Genomic DNA, 18,506 nt, shown 5'->3' on the forward strand with positions numbered 1-18,506 from the left:
GGTCTGGCCAGTTCTCAAGGGCCCCCTCTGAGAAAGGCTCTGGGTGACGGAAGGCTCCTTGGATCAGAGCTGTCCCCATCCCATCTTGAACACTTTAGTGGAGGATCCTTGAAAAGACTCTCTGCCAGCCCCGTTCTTCCATGTGGGTCATGGGTGAGAACTGGATGAGCTCGGGGGAGGGGCACAGAGCACTCTCCATCTCCCATGGCTATTCAGGGCAGCCTCCGTGTCCCCAGGAGCCCAAGAAAAGGACAGTTTCAAAAGAAACAGCTTCCAGGCCTAAGGGCGTGTTGAGCAAGTGCCCCTGAGACAATTTCTTACCCAAAGATGATCCAAGCAGGTCCAGATGTTGGGGCACAGAGCTGGGCACTAGGGTCAGGGAGATCATCCCTGGGACTTCGTGGCTTTAGCCAGGTTCTGGGGAGCCCCAGGAGATGTAGCACACAGGTGGGCAGGCCAGGGCTCAGCCTGGGGACACTCTTGCCCTTCAGGCCTACCTGAGTACTCCCCTTCTTCCAGGCCCCCTCTGATCCTGTCCAAGTCAGGGATACTGAGCAAGGCCTGGGGAAAGGGCTGCTCCCCCAGCACCCCAGATACCCCTCCCTTTTCTCTTCTCACTTGTTCCAACATCATTCTCCCCCCAGTCGGGCCATGGGAAGAATGCCGTGTCCTCTGAACAGGGGCCAAGAGTGACAGGTGGTGGCAGTCCTAGCTGCATGGCCCCTGGTGTAAGAGATCCTCTCCTCCGTCCCCGCCTCCACTGCCCACACCCCTGCCTCCGCCTCTGCCCACCAGGCCCAATCCCTTACAACTGCCCAGGACTGCTCCTGAGCAGCCGCTGGGAGACAGACGGCCACCAGGTTGCCCCTCTCTACTCCAGGTACCGCTCTCCCCTCAGTTAGCAGGCCTCGGTTTCCTGTCTCACTGCAGCCAGACGAGAGGGGAAATTGGACAGCCTGACACACCCCGCTCTTGTTTCTGCAGCTAGAAAGACTTGAGTTAGACAAGCAGCAGCACACGCCTCCCTACCTCATGGCGACAGAAAATGGAGCAGTTGAGCTGGGAATTCAGAACCCGTCAACAGGTGCCAAGCTGGGGCAGGAGATGGAGGGAGGAGCTTGGGAAGGGGGGTTTTGAATCCAGGGCTGGGCAGGTTCCTCAGTGGGAGTTCTGTGCCCCAGCCTTCTTTGCATGGTGCATGGGGGACCCAGAAACAGAGGAATCTCTGGCTAGGGTTGGGCTGGGTCCAGGGCCTGTATGAAGCCCTTACTGGAGAGACCAGGAAAATGTGAAGCCACCAGGGATGGCTACTGGGGATGCACCTAAACAGTCAGGGCATGGATGATGGGGGCCACCAAGGCCCACCCAAAGGGCCGGAAGCCTCCCACAGAGGCCCTCCAAGGTTGCAGCAGCTCATCTCTAGGGGCCATCAAGTGGCCCCAGAGACTCAGTGGGACAAGCATTTGCAAGTTGTTGCCTGGGTGGGAACCTGGGCCCAGAGCTGGTCTCTGCCCAGCCTGGGTGGGGAGGGAGGGAAAGGAGGGTGGATACTGATGGGTATCTCACCTCCTTTGCAGACAAGGCACCTAAAGGTCCTGCAGGTGAAGGACCCCTGGGTACAGGGAAAGACCCTGGCCCCTCAGACCCAAAGAAAGCTCCCGATCCACCCACCCTGAAGAAAGATGCCAAAGCCCCTGCCCCAGAGAAAGGGGATGGTACCCTGGCCCAACCCTCAACTAGCAGCCAAGGCCCCGAGGGAGAGGGTGACAGGGGCGGGGGGCCTGCGGAGGGCAGTGCTGGGCCCCCGGCAGCCCTGCCCCAGCAGACTGCAACGCCGGAGACCAGTGTCAAGAAGCCCAAGGCTGAAGAGGGAGCCTCAGGCAGCCAGGATCCTGGAGAGCCCAGGGTGGGCAAGAAGGCAGCAGAGGGTCAAGCAGCAGCCAGGAGGGGCTCACCTGCCTTTCTGCATAGCCCCAGCTGTCCCGCCATCATCTCCAGGTGAATATCCCCTCCTGGGAGTGGGGAGGGGTCCTGTGGCTCCTACCCTAGGGTTCCTGCTTAATTCCCTTGTCTTAGGCATGGTCGTCATCATATTCGGTGCTGGGAATGGTAGTTCTGACATTCAGTTTCCTCTGTCTTGAGCATTGCATCTACCACCTTGTCCCCTGCAGAAACCAGAACCTTGCCATAATTCGTAGAAGGCTGGAATAAGAGAGACCCTCAAAGACCGTCTAGGTTGAACATATCTTCTCTAGGCTTCTGGGATCCAGAGTTCCCCTTACGCCATGGGCTTGGGTCTAGCCAAGGGCAGGATTGAGATGTCAGGCAGAAAGGCTAAAGGTGTCAGGCAAAAGGCTGTGTATTTCCTAGGACATCCAGCGTTTTCCTGTTCTTCTTAATATAATTATTGGTAAGATATGAAAAGATGACTAATAACCAGATAGGAGGATCACTGACAATATTTTCATAACCATAATATAGCACATCTGTGATGCAGTCAGTTATACTTACCTGAATGCTAACGAGGTCATTAATGATATATTGTAAGCCACAATAATAACGCCATATCAATTTGGTAATTATGTATTAATTATGTCACAACAGATTTTATGAATCAAGAGCTACATAACTCCCTAGTTGTATCCACGTGATGATTAACCATATCAACAATCCTATTAATAGTTATTAATGATTTATTAGTGTGTTGGTAGTCAAGATAATGACCACAGTCATGAACATCCCTTGATTTTGTACCAAGTGAATTTAGCTGTATTACACCATGCATTTGGGATGGGGTTGGATTAGCTCTGCAGATTGCATTGAGACTTGCCTGAGGCCATGTGCTGTGGCCGCTGAGGGCTTCACCTCTGTGTTCTCACCTTCTAGTTCTGAGAAGCTGCTGGCCAAGAAGCCCCCAAGTGAGGCATCGGAGCTCACCTTTGAAGGGGTGCCCATGACCCACGGCCCCACGGATCCCAGGCCAGCCAAGGCAGAAGGAAAGAGCATCCTGGCAGAGAGCCAGAAGGAAGTGGGAGAGAAAACTCCAGGCCAGGCTGGCCAGGCTGAGGTGCAAGGGGACACCTCAAGGGGGATCGAGTTCCAGGCTGTTCCCTCAGAGAAATCCGAGGTGGGGCAGGCCCTCTGTCTCACAGCCAGGGAGGAGGACTGCTTCCAGATTTTGGGTAGGCTGCTTCCAGATTTGGGGCAGGTGGGGCTGGGGCTGTCCTGAGGCCATGGGGAGGGAAGGGGGCTGTCAGTCCCAAGTCTCCTGTTCGGCGGTCTGAACTGCCCTGAGCCATGCTTTACCCAGGCCCATTCATCTAAGGGTCACACAACTCCAGAAAGTATTTCCTTTTTAATGAATACTTATTCATTTGTTTGTTTTAAAAGATAGGATCTTGCTATGTTGCCCAGGCTGGCTTCAAACTCCCAGCCTCAAGTGATCCTCTTGCCTCGGCCTACTGAGTAGCTGGGACTACAGGCGTGTACAACCATGCCTGGCTTTTTTCAATTTTATTTTTTAAAATTTATTTATTTATTTTTTATTTTTTATTTTTTTTGAGACGGAGTCTCGCTCTGTCGCCCGGACTGGAGTGCAGTGGCCGGATCTCAGCTCACTGCAAGCTCCTCCTCCCAGGTTTACGCCATTCTCCTGCCTCAGCCTCCCGAGTAGCTGGGACCACAGGCGTCCGACACCTCGCCCGGCTAGTTTTTTGTATTTTTTTAGTAGAGACGGGGGTTTCACCGGGTTAGCCAGGATGGTCTCGATCTCCTGACCTCATGATCCGCCCGTCTCGGCCTCCCAAAGTGCTGGGATTACAAGCGCGAGCCACCGCGCCCGGCCTTAAAATTTATTTTTACTTTTAAATTTGGTATTCCCTTTTGATAGGTGGGGAAAGGAAGGCTCAGAAAAGGGAAAGTAAAGTGCCCAAAAATATCCAGTGACGACAAGATTTGAACCTGTCAGGCCACCCAGACTCCAGAACCCACTTTTGACTTTTTTCTACTTTGACTAAAATGGGGTTAAAAAAAAAAGAAAAATCAGGCAGATTATTGGAGCAACATAAACTCTCTGGTCTATGGAATTTGGAGTCAATCTGTAGAAGGGCTCAAATGCCAGGCTTACTAGCTAAACTGCACAGTGGGGTGGGGTCATGGGAGCTATAGAGGGCTCATGAGCTGAGGAGTAGTGCCTGTGTGTGGGAGCAGTGACCAAGGAAGCTGGAATGTGCAATGGGGCAGTACTGTGGAGTGGCCTTCATTGATGATTAAACAAGCAGCCCGTGGCTTATTCGTGGGCCGCAGAGAGCTCTGAGCCTGAGTGAGCTTGGCTAGCAGGTGAATAGGGAAAGGGCCTGGGCAGGGGTGCGGCAGGGCTGGGGGTGGGGTGAGATGGGGTCAGGAGAGCCCAGAGTGTCCTGATACCCCCCTGCCTCCAGACTGAAGTGCCCTGGGAGACCCGCCAGCCTGACTGGTGAGCGGCACCGTGCCACCCAGACAGGGTGGGAGGACCTGGCGGCTGGGCGGCAGCCAGGAGCCCTGCCTCCGCCCCTAGCAGCCGCAGAGACCTCCGCCCCGCCCCGAAATTGCATCCTAGGGTGACGGGATCTGAACCAGCTCCAAAGGCCGTCTGATTTATCACCAGCCCGGCTTCCCTGCTGCCTCTTGCTATTTATAAAGAGGTTTCATTTCCCGAGGACAGCCTGCCGACCTGCCAGCCTTCAGGGCGAGCGGTTCCCCACACTTGTCACTAGGTGGCGACCTCTCCCCACCAAACAGCCCAGTCCCTGGTCCCGCCCCGCCATAGGCGGTCTGGCCAGCTTATGGTGTTACTAGAATGGCGGGTGGGCAGGTCCCACCACCTACCCCATCATTCAGATATAGCAACCCCACTGCCCGGCATTCCGCTGTATAGCTGCTGTGTTTGATTGTTTTTGGTGGAAATGCAGAGATAGCTCGGGATGGAGTCCTCATGCCTTATAATGCAGAGGGTTCAAAAAAGCCAAGCTCCCATCCCGTTTGTTCTGCCAGGAGAATCTGGGTCCTCTCTGATAGGGGGTGTTGTGTTGGTGGCAGAACTGACGTTGGAAACTGGGCCCCATAGCCCCTATCCTGGAGCTAGGTGTCTCCCAGGTATCACTTGGTGAACTTAACTTCCCCGGTGGGGCCCAGGCCAGCAGGAGGGGGTGGTGCCAAGGGGAATCCTCAGCAGCCCCTGGCACTGACCATAAGGGCTGTGATCTGTCCCCTAGATGATTGCCCGCCACCCCCGGCCCCCTTCCCTCACCGCATGGTGGAGCTGAGGACTGGAAATGTCAACAGTGAATTCAGTATGAACTCCAAGGAGGCGCTCGGAGGGTGAGATCTGGGACCCCAGCTGGGCACTCATGGACAGAGAGCGCGCCAGGCTCCTGTGGCTTCACATTTCCCCTGTGCAAGGCCCAGACACGCACCCTGCTTAGACATGGCCACGTGGACACATTCACCTCTATGTGGGACACACACTGTGTGCAGCTGCCACATGCTGATGTGCACTCAGTGTTGCTGTCACTTACTCAGACACACTGTCAGCCATTCAGTGCTTCCGTAGGAAATACACAACATTTTCCTGTCTGTCTCAGCTCCAGGCACCACACTGACTCCCTCATGGTGATTCCTGCTTTGTAAAAAGCCCTGACTCAGTCTTATACCTCTGCAGATCCTCCCTCTGCCTGAAGGTGCCCTCCCCCAGGGCCCAGGGCCTGCCTGCCCTAAACCTCTAAGGGTCGCATCCCAGGGCCATCCTCCCTACATGCCTGCCCTTCCTGTGCACGTGGTTTGTGTGGTTCAAAGAACCTGCTTCAGCCATTGTCCTGGCAGAACAGCTCACAGCTTCAGGAGGGAGTCAGGGCTGGCTGGGGTGAGTGCTCCCGTCTCACCAAAGGGGATCCAGAGGCACCACTGGGTCTGGGACCAAGTTAGGAACAGAGCAAAGGATGCCACTGACCCTGGTGGGCTCTGCGGTCCCCTTACAGCCTCTTCTCTTTCCAGTGGCAAGTTTGGGGCAGTCTGTACCTGCAAGGAGAAAGCCACAGGCCTCAAGCTGGCAGCCAAGGTCATCAAGAAACAGACTCCCAAAGACAAGGTAGTGAGGTGGGGGGATGGTATCTGCCCAGGATGGGGAGGGGATCCTTGGAGTGGGCACCTCTCGCCTCCCTCCACCGGTGCTGCTGAACCCAGGGCCTGTTATGGGAGTTTGTTGCAGTGAAAATACCACACAGATAGATGGACGGACAGCCCTGCAGGAGGGGCCTGAGGACCCTATCCATAACCAGATACGTCAGTTACTGAACTTATCTGGGGACTTCCCCTTTTAGGCATGGGATATTCATGCCCTCTGGTTCAATTCAACAAACACTGATGAGTGTGGGCTCTAGGCCAGGCCGTGTGCTGGGCACTGGGGGTCCCGGAGTGAAGTGGGTGTGGTCCCTACCCTCAGGGAACTGATGCCAAGGTAAACAAGCCTGGCCTAGAGCTTTGCCTCTAGCACCCACAGCCTGGGCTAGGTTCAGAGGAGGCCACGAGCAGCATTTGTTGAAGGAGTGAAAGAATGCAGGCAGGTAGAGTGAGGGAGTCTGCTATGTGAGGAGGTAATAGCAACCTCGTATGACCAGAGCTGTCACTCAGGGAAACTGGGGGTAGCATGTGGGAGTTCAAGAGAGCTTCTGGCTCAGGCTGAGGGGTCAGGGAAGCTTCCTGGACCAGCTGCCTTTTGAGTGAGGGCTTTGAGGAATGAGGAGACGTTCCAGTAGAGAAGGCAAGGACAGAGTTTCAGGCAGAGGGGACTACGAGAGGAAAGGCTTGAGGGCCAGAGATAGCAGGAGGTGCCGGGGAGTGAGGGTCTAGGCATCCCAGACAGAAACTGCAGTGTGGGCACAGGCCTGCTCCCAGCGAGAGCGTGAGAAGCAGCTCTAGTCGCTCTAGCCCTGGGTCCCCATTATGGCTCTAAGCACACTGGAAGGAGTGCATTTTCTATGTGATAATGTCCTTCTTTGTCTCTTCCACTCACAGGGCCTGGATCTGTATTATTGACTCCTGGGTCCCAGGCCTCTATCACAGGCTCTGGCTCAGCGTAGATGCTCAGCACCTACCTGTGGCTCAATTAACTGGAGTCAGTTATCAGTTGATAACTATTGAGCACTTTTCCTCACCATCTACTGGGTCAGGGGCTGGGGAAATGCTAGTGAAATAAAAACACCCCCGCCCTCATGGGCTGACATGTTAGAGTGGACGGAGAGACAATTAAAACAGAAAGCAAAAAAAAAAAAAAAAAAAAAAAAAAAAGAGAGAGAGAAGAGAAAAAAAAGGCGTGACATCAGGTGCTGAGAAGCGCTAGGAGGGAAAATAAAGCCAGGTAGGGTAGAGGGGGTACAGGGCTGATGAGGGCCCTTTTACATAGGGAGGTGAGATCAGTCCTCTCTGAGAAAGAAGTATGTGAGGTGAGACCTAAATGAAGGAGTGGGTAAAGGCAGAAGGGGAGCCATTCTGGCAGTGAAACAAGGGTTAGTGTTTAACCATTGGATCTGGGTAGGGCAGGTGTGGAGAGAGGCCCGATTTACAGCATTTGCCATTTCCCATGGTGTAAGTATTCCTATTATAGCTAATATATCAGCCTACTGATGTGACAGCTGGCTTACAACTTTCTGAAAGTGACAAATAATGGTGTCTTAAACTAGGAAGGCGGTGGTGGAGGAGGTGAGAATGATTGGATGTATAATCTAGCTTGAAGGTAGACGATGTTGAAGAGTTGGGTTGGAGGTAGGGTGTGAGGGTGCGAGAGTAAGGGAAGAACTTAGGATGGCTTGTAACTTTTTGTCCTGCACCCTTGGGCGAAGCGTGGGAGTACTTTTGCTGCCAGGCAAGCCGAGAACAACTCAATTGTGGGGAAGGGACGATGTCTAGGGTCTAATTTTGGACATGATAGATTTGAGATGTCTATTAGATAACGAAGGTAAGTAGACAGAGATATTGGAGTCTAGAATTCAATGGAGTGCTCAGAGGTTGAGATATGTATTTGGAAATTGATGACTTTGGATAAAATGTAAAGTCATGAGACTTGATGCAGATGCCCAGGGAGAGAGCAGAAAGAGGGAAGCGGTGAGCAGGGAGGATGGAGCCCTTGGCATGCTAGTACTCAGGAGAAGAGCCGGCAGAAGGAAGATGTCTCAGCAGGCATGACTTGGAGTGGTGAGGACCACAGATGTGGGGCTGGGGGAGAGAGGAGAGGTGAGGAGGAGGCTGAGCAGTGATCCGGGCAAGGCTAGCAGGCCTGGTCAAGGGTGTGGGTATGGAGGGTGGGTGGCAGGGAGTGATGGTGTCCAACTGGTACCCTTGACTTCCCTGGTCCCCAGGAAATGGTGTTGCTGGAGATCGAGGTCATGAACCAGCTGAACCACCGCAATCTGATCCAGCTGTATGCAGCCATCGAGACTCCGCATGAGATCGTCCTGTTCATGGAGTAGTGAGTGCCTGAAGTTGGGGTAGGGGCTGGGTGAGGGTACCAGCGGGCACGGAGCAAGCCGTGGAGGGGTCTCTGCACACAGCATCGAGGGTGGAGAGCTCTTCGAGAGGATTGTGGATGAGGACTACCATCTGACCGAGGTGGACACCATGGTGTTTGTCAGGCAGATCTGTGATGGGATCCTCTTCATGCACAAGATGAGGGTTTTGCATCTGGACCTCAAGGTACCGGACTGGGGCCTCCTGGGAAGGGTCAGGGGCAGCGTCCAACCCCCTGAGATCAGTGCTGTCACCAGCCATCCCTCTGCCCTCCCATCTCTCCCTTTCTTCCTTCATCCATCCTTCCCTTCATAGATTCAGAAAGGGTTTATGGAATACTTACCAATGCCAGGAGCCAGGGACACAGCCAAGGGAAGGGGAGCGGGGGAAGACATGGTACCAGCTTTCATGGAACTTCTAGTCTAGTACTAAGTATTTGTTGAAAGGGCCTTTTGCAGTCCTGTGAGCCCCAAGCTCAGTGTGTTACATAGACAAGTGACTAGTAAGTGTTGCAATAGCACCTGCCTCAGCGTTGGCCCATGACAGGTACTATGAGTGTCTGATCATTTATTCAAAATCAACAAATATTTCTTGAAGTCTTACTTTATGCCAGGCAATGTTCTAGGTGGTGGAGATCCTGTGGTGAACCAAACATAAAAATCCCTTCATTCTTGGAGCTCTCAAATAAGTATAGCATCAGTGCAGCAATGTGCATGAGGTAGGGGCTAACAAAAATGTTTCATGAAAGAATATTGATATCCCTTTTCTTTGTTTTTGAGATGGAGTCTCACTCTCTTGCCCAGGCTGGAGTGCAGTGGCGTGATCTTGGCTCACTGCAACCTCCACCTCCTGGGTTCAAGCGATTCTCCTGCCTCAGCCTCCCAAGTAGCTAGGATTACAGGCACCTGCCACCACACCAGGCTAATTTTTGTATTTTTAGTAGAGTCAGGGTTTCACCATGTTGGCCGGACTGATCTCGAACTCCAGACCTCAAGTGATCTACCCACCTCAGCCTCTGTAAGTGCTAGGATTATGGCCATGTGCCATTGTGTCCGGCCTGATATCCCTGTTCTGACCTTGCTCAGTACCGTGCACATAGTAGGTCAGGAAGAGCAGATAGGTTTTTTTTTTTTTTTTTTTTTTTTTTGAGACGGAGTCTTGCTCTGTCACCCAGGCTGGAGTGCAGTGGCCGGATCTCAGCTCACTGCAAGCTCCGCCTCCCGGGTTCACGCCATTCTCCTGCCTCAGCCTCCTGAGTAGCTGGGACTATAGGCGCCCGCCACCTCGTGCAGCTAGTTTTTTTGTATTTTTTAGTAGAGACGGAGTTTCACCATGTTAGCCAGGATGTTCTCAATCTCCTGACCTCATGATCTGCCCGTCTCGGCTTCCCAAAGTGCTGGGATTACAGGCTTGAACCACTGCACCCGGCCGATGTTTTTTTTGTTTGTTTGTTTTTGTTTTTGAGACAGAGTCTTGATCTGTGGGCCAGGCTGGAGTGCAGTGGTACGATCTTGGCTCACTGCAACCTCTGTCTTCTGGGCTCAAGCAATTCTTTTGCCTCAGCCTCCCGCGTAGCTGGGATTACAGGCATGTGCCACCACACCTGGCTAATTTTTGTATTTTTAATAGAGACAGGATTTCACCAGGTTGGCCAGGCTGGTCTCGAACTCCTGACCTCAGGTGATCTGCCTGCCTCGGCCTCCCAAAGTGCTGGGATTACAGGTGTGAGCCACCGTGCCTGGCCGCAGATAGGTTTTATACATTGCAGCAACTCCAGTCAGTTGTCAGTAGCTGTCCAGAGCTCAGTGTGGAGCTCTGGGTGTGGAGCAGGCAAGGGCAGCAGGAGTGCAGGGGGTTGGCAGTCCTGATGGCAGGTATTAATGCTGTGGGTTAAGTGGCAGGACATGGAATCTTAATGTGGAGGCGTGTGAGCACCCATCAGCAAAGTGGATGGTAGTTTCATTCACTCATTCCATAAGCACATGCTGGGTATTTTCTTTAATTCATTCGTTAAGCACGTGCTGGGTACCTGCTCCTGGAAGGCCTGGTGCTAGGCATAGGGACTATGAAGGAAATGGTCCCTGTCTCATGGAGCCTCCAGGGGAAACAGACATTCATAAAACAGTGACTAACTAAATAGGTCACTTTAAGCAATGAAAAGTGTACGAGAAAATACGCAAGAGTAATGAGGAATCGCACTGGGTGAAATTGAAGTTGGCACGGCTCTGAAGCAGACGGGGAGATGCTGTTGCTGCCTCTAACACCTGTCCCAGTTTTTCTCTGTGACTGATGCTGTCTGAGTGAGGGTGCCATCTTCCCAACAGTTCCCTGGGTTAGGCGTGTTAGTATCACTGCCACTGACAGAGGAGGACACAAACAGTGAGGAGGTGGGTTTCAGTGGGGCCAGAGTGGATGCAGGGAATTTAGATGCTGATAGAGTACGTAAGCCAGGAGAGAGATGCTGGGGTCTTGAGCCAGAGTGTCAGTTGGGGAGGGGAGGGAAAGGGACCAGATGGAGGATACATTTTGGACATAGAGCCAATCTGATGTGCTGAGGGTTTGCATGTGTGAGGGTTAGGAAAAGAAAGGATCAAGTGTGAGTCCTGAGTTACTGGACAGATGGTGGCCCCTTCACTGAGCCAGGGGCAGTTGGTGCCTGCATGATGACTTTGGAAGCCTGCCTTTCGCTTGTGAAGGCTAATTGCTTTGGGGTAGAATAGGGTCCCCCAATTAAAATGCAGTGCTCTGGGAAGAAGCTCAGTCGTGAGCCTCTATATCTAAAACGTGTTTTTTTTTTCAGGATAACTATACATTTTTCATCAAAAAAGTGTTTCACAGTCAAGTAGGTTGAGTGCACTCCAGCCCACAGGCCATGTCCTGGGTCTCTGAGGGCCTTCTATGTGTAGACGGAGAATCTCTGAAAGGAGGTTTGAGTCGGCTTCATTTCTCCAAGTGCTTGTACCCTGGGACCCTTCTTTTCTTTCCTGTTTTGTGGGACACCAGGCCAAGCTATTAAAATCATTCTACTCTGAGTTAATCTATCAGTTGTAAAAGTGCCTTCAGAAAGTGTCTCATTAGGGGACTTGAGTCAAATGCCCACAGAGCCCAGACAAATAACAACAGCATGTTGAATGGGAGGGATCGGGGGGTGGTGGCGGCCACGGGAGAGCTGGAGGACGTTTGTCCCATCTCAGGCTGTCGGTGGCAACTTGCTCCAAGGCCCATGTGGCCAGGGCTTCCGGTGTTTCAGGAGGTGCTGGAATTCAGGGTTTTTGTGCAAAATCTCCTGCCTTTGAACCATTGTTAACTTAAAAATGTTTATACCCTGCAACCTCAGATTAGTCCTGTGTCCTTGTGTGATAGGAAGAGGAAACGGAGGCCCAGAGTAGAGAGGAACTGGGCTTATAGTAACGTCATCCATGTGTTCACTTGTGCATGGGACACAGGTTTCCCCTGAGCCTTGGCTGAGCCCCTACTGGGTGCCTTTGTTAGACCCTGAGGGTGGGACCCAGGAGGCCAGGAGAAGATGGTCCCTGGCCTGGAAGAGCCAGCCCTGTAGTGGTGGTATCAGAACATCACAAGGCCAGTGCTGGAGTCAGTCCTGCATTCATTTCCTGGCTCTGTAGCTTACTTGCTGGGCAGCTATGACCTAGTCACTTCTGTGCCTGAGCCTCAGCTTTCTCAGCTGTCAAATGGGAATGGATGGCAATAGTATCTCAGTGTCACAGTTTCATCTCAAGGTAACAGTGTGTGCCTCCTAGATCTTTGGGAAGGACTGGGGAGCTAAAGTGAGAAAGTGAGTGGACCGGGCCTTACGTTTTGTAGCTCGTCATCATCACTAACTGGGGTGACAAGAGTAGCTCATCTTCCGGCAACCCTGGAGTGGTTTGAAGCCCCATGTTCCCGAGAGGAAGACTCTCCGGAACTGAGCTGGCATCCTTCTTTCTCTCCTCTCTGGAGCTTCATGTATCTGGTGGTGGCCCTGCACTGGCCCCCCAGCCCGGGGCAGGGAGTAGCAGGCTATCATGCCTCCTCTCCACAGGCTTCTGTTTCCCCATCCTCAGAACTGCTAGAATGTGGTGGTTCTTTCATGGCCTTAGACAGAGGGGATCCCACCTGACCCCATCACGGCAGGTCCTGTGCTTCAAGGCCTCGCAGAAGCCCCTCTTGGGGGACTTGCCTCAAGATCTCTCTGTAGCCGGGCGCGGTGGCTCACCCCTGTAATCCCAGCACTTTGGGAGGTCGAGGTGGGCGGATCACGAGGTCAGGAGATCGAGACCATCCTGGCTAACACAGTGAAACCCTATCTCTACTAAAATACAAAAAAATTAGCCAGGCGTAGTGGCGGGCGCCTGTAGTCCCAGCTACTCGGGAGGCTGAGGCAGGAGAATGGCGTGAACCCAGGAGGCGGAGCTTGCAGCAAACCGAGATCGCGCCACTGCACTCCAGCCAAGGGGCAGAGCGAGACTCCGTCTTAAAAAAAAAAAAAAAAAAGATCTCTCTGTGCCCAGAGCAGGCAGGGCTGGAGGGTCTCTGGCAGCTGCCCACTCTGGCAGCTTAGACCTCTGCCTCAGGGAGCCTGGGGCTTGCATGGGCCTGGTGGGAGAGGGAGGGTAAGCTGGTCAGAGGCCAACCCAGGCCACCCCCTTTCTCCTCAGCCAGAGAACATCCTGTGTGTCAACACCACGGGGCATTTGGTGAAGATCATTGACTTCGGCCTGGCACGGAGGTACCACCCGGGTGGGTGGGGAGGGTAAAACAAGACTCTGAGGTTGGCAGGGGACGGGGGTGGGGTGGAGGGGGCATGGGTACAGGCCGGGAGCTGTGCTCTGAGCCCTTGGTCTCACCTCCAGGTATAACCCCAACGAGAAGCTGAAGGTGAACTTTGGGACCCCAGAGTTCCTGTCACCTGAGGTGGTGAATTATGACCAAATCTCCGATAAGACAGACATGTGGAGTATGGGGGTGATCACCTACATGCTGTGAGCTCCGAGGCGGGTCGTGTTTATGGGGTTGGTGGGGCATGGGGGCAAGCGGCTGAGGCCAAGATTGGCCCGGGGGTCCTGGTAAGGTGATCCCACCTCCCCTATCCCTCAGTCAGAGGTCTGCTGGGGTTGGGGGTGCTAGGGAGAACAGGAAAGGGGAACGTGGTACCCATTTTATAGATGGAAAAACCAAGGTCCCTACAAAGGCATCTGGACAGCAGATCTCGGATGACCTGGGGTGGGCAGAGGCCCAGTGGACATTTCCTATGTTTTCACCACATACCTTGCACTCGTCATTCCTCATCTTCACTGTCACCTGGGAAGCTGGGATGATTATGCCCATTTTACAGATGAGAAGAGTGAGGCTCAGAGAGGGGAGGTGACTTACCCAAAGTCACCCAGCCAGATTCAAACCCAGGTCTGTCCCACGAGAGGCTGGGGGTCTTTTCAGCACATGGCGCTGCCTCCTAGGATCTGCCCCTGTTCCCTACCCTCCTGAAGGTGACTCAGCACCTGCAATCTCACCTTCCTGCCCCCTGCTATCCCCTCCCTCTAGGCTGAGCGGCCTCTCCCCCTTCCTGGGAGATGATGACACAGAGACCCTAAACAACGTTCTATCTGGCAACTGGTACTTTGATGAAGAGACCTTTGAGGCTGTATCAGACGAGGCCAAAGACTTTGTCTCCAACCTCATCGTCAAGGACCAGAGGTGAGGCTCACCCCAGAACCTGAACTGTATGTGTGCAACCTTAGTGTGTCTGAGTGCTGGCAGGGCAGGAGCCGGGTAGACAGGCCAGCTCAGCCCATGGGGCCTCATGAGCATGCAGCCCACCCTCACCATGCTGCCTCTCCCCCAGGGGCCGGATGAGCGCAGCCCAGTGTCTCGCCCACCCCTGGCTCAACAACCTGGCAGAGAAAGCCAAGCGCTGTAACCGACGCCTTAAGTCTCAGATCTTGCTTAAGAAATACCTCATGAAGAGGCGCTGGAAGGTACCGCTGGATTCGGGGTGGGGAGGAGGGAGGACTCTGGAGTGGGAAGGGCTCCTGGCGCCAGATCCCAGCCTCCACCATCCCTGCCTTGGCAGGTTCTGTTGACCAGGCCGGGCCCTGTATGGAAGACAGGGTTTACTTTTCTGTTTTTGCCCTGGACTGGCTCCTGTCCTGGAGTGGAGACCTCCACCCAGCCTTCCACTCAACCCCACCCAACTGGGGCTCTGGCTTCCTTCCTTCATTTTTCAAATATTTCTTGAGCATCTGCTACTTCTAGGCATTGGGATATAGGAGTGGACAAAAGAAACAAAGATCTGTCTTTGTGGACTTACTTTTGGTGGGAGGTGGGGCATTTTCTGTCTTTTTTTTTTTTTCTTTCAATACAGAGTATTACTCTGTCACCCAGGCTGGAGTACAGTGGCGTGGCGTGATCTTGGCTCACTGCAACCTCCGCCTCCCGGGTTCAAGCAATTCTCCTGCCTCAGCCTCCCAGGTAGCTGGGATTACAGGTGCCTACCACCACACCTGGCTAATTTTTGTATTTTTAGTGGAGACAGGGTTTCACCATGTTGACCAGGCTGGTCTTGAACTCCTAACCTTGTGATCCGCCCGCCTCGGCCTCCCAAAGTGCTGGGATTACAGGTGTGAGCCACTGCGCTCGGCTGAGGTGGGGCATTTTCTAGAGCCCTGGGGAAATAGGGTTAAAGAAGGGTTTTAGAAAAAATAAGGGCCATCTGCCAGGAGAGAGGTTGCACTTTTATTATTATTATTTTTTTTAGAGACAGGGTCTCACTCTGCCTCACTGGCTGGAGCACAGTGGTGCCATCATGGCTCACTGCAGTCTTGACTTTCTGGGCTCAAGTGATCCTCTCCTTTGGCCTCCTGAGTAGCTGGGACCACAGACACATGCCACCATGTCCAGTTAATATTTTAAAAATATTTTTGTGGAGATGAGGTCTCACCATGTTGCTCAGGCAAGCAATCCTCCTGCCTCGGCCTCTCAAAGTGCCCAGCCTGCACTTCTAAATAGGGGGGTCAGGAAGGGCTCACTGAGAAGCATGTGAACAAAGACCTGAAGGTGGGGAGGGGTGAGCCATGCCAATACTGAGAGAAGAGTATTCCAGGCAGAGGGAGGAGCCAGTACAAAGACCCTGAGGCAGAGGTGCAGTTGGTGAGTTTGAGGAACAGGTAGGAGGCCAGTATGGATGGAGTGGAGTGAGCAAGGAGGTAAGGAATGAAGTCAGAGAGGAAGAGGGGGACAGGAGGTGGAGGGACTCATCAGCTATGGCAAGGGGTTTATGTTTTACGTGGAGCAAAACTGGAGCCATGGGAGTGTTTGGAGCAGAGCCATCCTCGGTTCAGGTCTGGCTGACCTATCCATTGAGTGAGGGAAGGACTCGTGGACAATGCCGTGTCATGGCGCCTCCTGTGGCCGTTTTGGGCACTGCGCCTTCCCTAGCCTGTGACCCTCCTGGACTGCAGGGGACTTAGAGGATGCTCAGACACCCTGCAGCTGCCCCCCTGCCCTGGTGTTAACTGGGACTCCCTGTCTTCTATTCTCTAGAAAAACTTCATTGCTGTCAGCGCTGCCAACCGCTTCAAGAAGATCAGCAGCTCGGGAGCACTGATGGCTCTGGGGGTCTGAGCCCTGGGCGCAGCTGAGGCCTGGACGCAGCCACACTGTGGCCGGGGCTGAGGCCACACAGCCCAGAAGGCCAGAGAAGGCAGCCAGATCCCCAGGACAGGCTTGCCAGGACAAGGCTGTGCCAGGCTGGGAGGCTCGGGGCTCCCCACGCCCCCACGCAGTGACCGCTTCCCCGATGTGAGCCGCCTCAGAGTGTGGCCTCCCCAGACAGGGCTCCAGCCATTCGGCCACACCCCAGACTCCAGGCCCCTGTTGAAGCCGCTCCCAGTTCCCTCCCCAGCTCCCCATCTTTGAACTGCCGCCGTGGTGACCCCTGCTTTTCCCCACTGGGAGCATCCTCAGCCTGGGTCTGCTCCTAGCCAGGGTGCCATGGCTGGGGGCTCTCAGCATGTAGGGCTTCTATGGTTGTGGATGGGAGGCTCCTGGCGGGGCAGGAAGGCCGCAACGCCGATTCCTAAGGCCCAGCTGCCAGGGGAGACAGAGCAGGCTTTGTGAGAGAGGACCTCTATGCCCCCGCCGCCTCCCCACTCCCAGCAGATAAGGCCGAGCCCACACCATCTGGCCCAGGCTGGCCCCCACCCATCTTCCTTGCGACCACCAACACACAGGAACTCTGTGTGAGAAAGAGGGCACCCAGCCCAGGCCTGGTGGAGGGGGAGGGGAGAAGCCAGGGGACACAGGAGACCACCCCCGAGCTTGCCTCAGGGCCAAGCCAGCCCAACCCAACCACTGGGGGTCCCCATCTCGGGGATCACCCATGGCCTCAGATGATGGGGTCAGCAGGCCCAGGAGAAGTAGGAAGGCCATGGGGCAGCCCCCAACCTGCTCTCAGCTTGTGCCTTGTAAATAAATGTACAGGTTGGATGTGGCCTCCTTCCCTCTGTGTGTGCCTGCAGTGGTGTGAGGTCGCCGATGACCACAGTTCACTGAGCACCTACTGTGTGCCGGACACTTTAGCAACATCCGTCAGCTCATAGTGCAGTGGTTCATGCAGGCTCAGGTGCCAGACTTCGCAGCATATGATGTGGGCAGGTGGCTTCTGCATGTTGTGCCTCAGTATCCTCACCTGTGAGAGGGCGGTCAGAGCAACAGCCGACACTGGGTGTGTGATTACTGTGTGCCCAGCTTTACTTAAAGCACCTGTGCATGTGTTAACTCATTTACTCCTCACAGCAAGGTTAAGGGCAGGTTTTATTTGTTTGTTTGTTTGTTTGTTTAGATGAAGTCTCACTCTGTCGCCCAGGCTGGAGTGCAGTGGTGTGATCTTGGTTCACTGCATGCAACCTCCGCCTCCCGGCTTCAGGTGATTCTCACGAGGCAGGTATTATTCCTGTTTTACAGAGGGAGAAACTGAGCCGGAGAGAGTGCTAGGATCTACCTCATAGGGTGGGGCCATGGCTGCAGCATCAGTCAGACTGAGCTAAGGCACTCAGGGCTGTGCTTGGCTCAGGGAACGATAATGTTCTTATCCTTACTCCACAAATGAAGAAACTGAGGCTCAGAGAAGAGAAGGAACTTGAATGCCACTCAACAAGTCAGGGACTGGGGCTTGAAAGGAACTTTTCCGTCTCCCAGAGCAGGGCTCTGCCCATGCGTTCCCTCTGCTTCTCACCAGGACAGGGTGTAAGCAGAGAGCCTGGTCTCCAGGTGGAGGCCAGGTCTAGCAGGCCTGTGATGGGTCTGCAATGAGGGCTTCAGGGGAGAGGACTGTTTTCTGCTTTTCCCAGTGGTCACAGCTACCTCACCCCAGCAGTGCGGGACAGGGGAGGCTCCATCTGGGGGAAGCCCAGAGGGCAAGGGACGTGAACCCTGATAGGGTGCAGCCTTTCTGGCTGTGAGGACGACTGAGAAGTGGGGCTGGCCTGTGGGAACAGAGAGGTTCCAGCAGGAAGAGCAGAGATAGCAGTTAACACGCATCCAGCACCTGCCGGCTGCTGGCCCTGGGTGCCACATTGTGTTGACAACCACGTCGGCTGCACACGGTGACTCTGCAAGGTGTTGTGTTGTGTCCATTTCTCAGAGTGGGGAGCCAAGCCTCAGAGAGGTTCAGCTACTTGCTCAGGGCCACATAGCTAGTCAGTGGCAGAGCCAGGATTTGTACCCAGATGGTCTGGGCCCAGAGTCCCTTCTCTTCACCACTGCCTGCCGCCTGAGAAACCTTCGGCTTGCCCTTGGACAGAAACCTTGACAGTTCATCCCATCCCTCTCCTGCCTCCATGAACACTGGTCCTCACTGCGATCCCCTCTCTGTTTGAGCCGGGGAGTTCAGAGTCCAGTTGCACCATATCACTTGGGGTGGTGAATGGGTGGCTCTGAGGCCTGAGCCTGACTTGCAGTCTGGGGCGTGG

The 18,506-nt window shown here is 54.2% G+C and overlaps 1 protein-coding gene across 1 annotated transcript; it reads left to right on the plus strand.

The window, feature by feature from the left end:
* The first annotated feature begins 746 nt into the window (after positions 1-746).
* On the plus strand, positions 747-17,027 carry MYLK2 (myosin light chain kinase 2). The gene is made up of 13 exons (XM_017865081.1): positions 747-880; positions 985-1,084; positions 1,578-1,998; positions 2,887-3,182; positions 5,253-5,358; positions 6,031-6,124; positions 8,391-8,500; positions 8,583-8,724; positions 13,197-13,267; positions 13,392-13,520; positions 14,080-14,232; positions 14,381-14,513; positions 16,078-17,027. The coding sequence occupies exons 2-13, from the start codon at positions 1,033-1,035 to the stop codon at positions 16,156-16,158; spliced, it is 1,788 nt and encodes a 595-aa protein (XP_017720570.1). The 5' UTR covers positions 747-880; positions 985-1,032; the 3' UTR covers positions 16,159-17,027.
* The last annotated feature ends 1,479 nt before the right edge of the window (positions 17,028-18,506 follow it).

This window comes from Rhinopithecus bieti, unplaced genomic scaffold (genome assembly GCF_001698545.2).
Source record: "Rhinopithecus bieti isolate Rb0 unplaced genomic scaffold, ASM169854v2 scaffold_78508, whole genome shotgun sequence".
NCBI classification, from domain to species: domain Eukaryota; kingdom Metazoa; phylum Chordata; class Mammalia; order Primates; family Cercopithecidae; genus Rhinopithecus; species Rhinopithecus bieti.

Bases quoted from the DNA above. Each gene is read 5' to 3' on its own strand.
- MYLK2 (XM_017865081.1), top strand. From the start codon at position 1,033: ATGGCGACAGAAAATGGAGCAGTTGAGCTGGGAATTCAGAACCCGTCA. The intron at 5,359-6,030 runs GTGAGATCTGGG...TTCTCTTTCCAG, and splicing joins TCCAAGGAGGCGCTCGGAGG to TGGCAAGTTTGGGGCAGTCT. The intron at 13,268-13,391 runs GTACCACCCGGG...TCTCACCTCCAG, and splicing joins GACTTCGGCCTGGCACGGAG to GTATAACCCCAACGAGAAGC.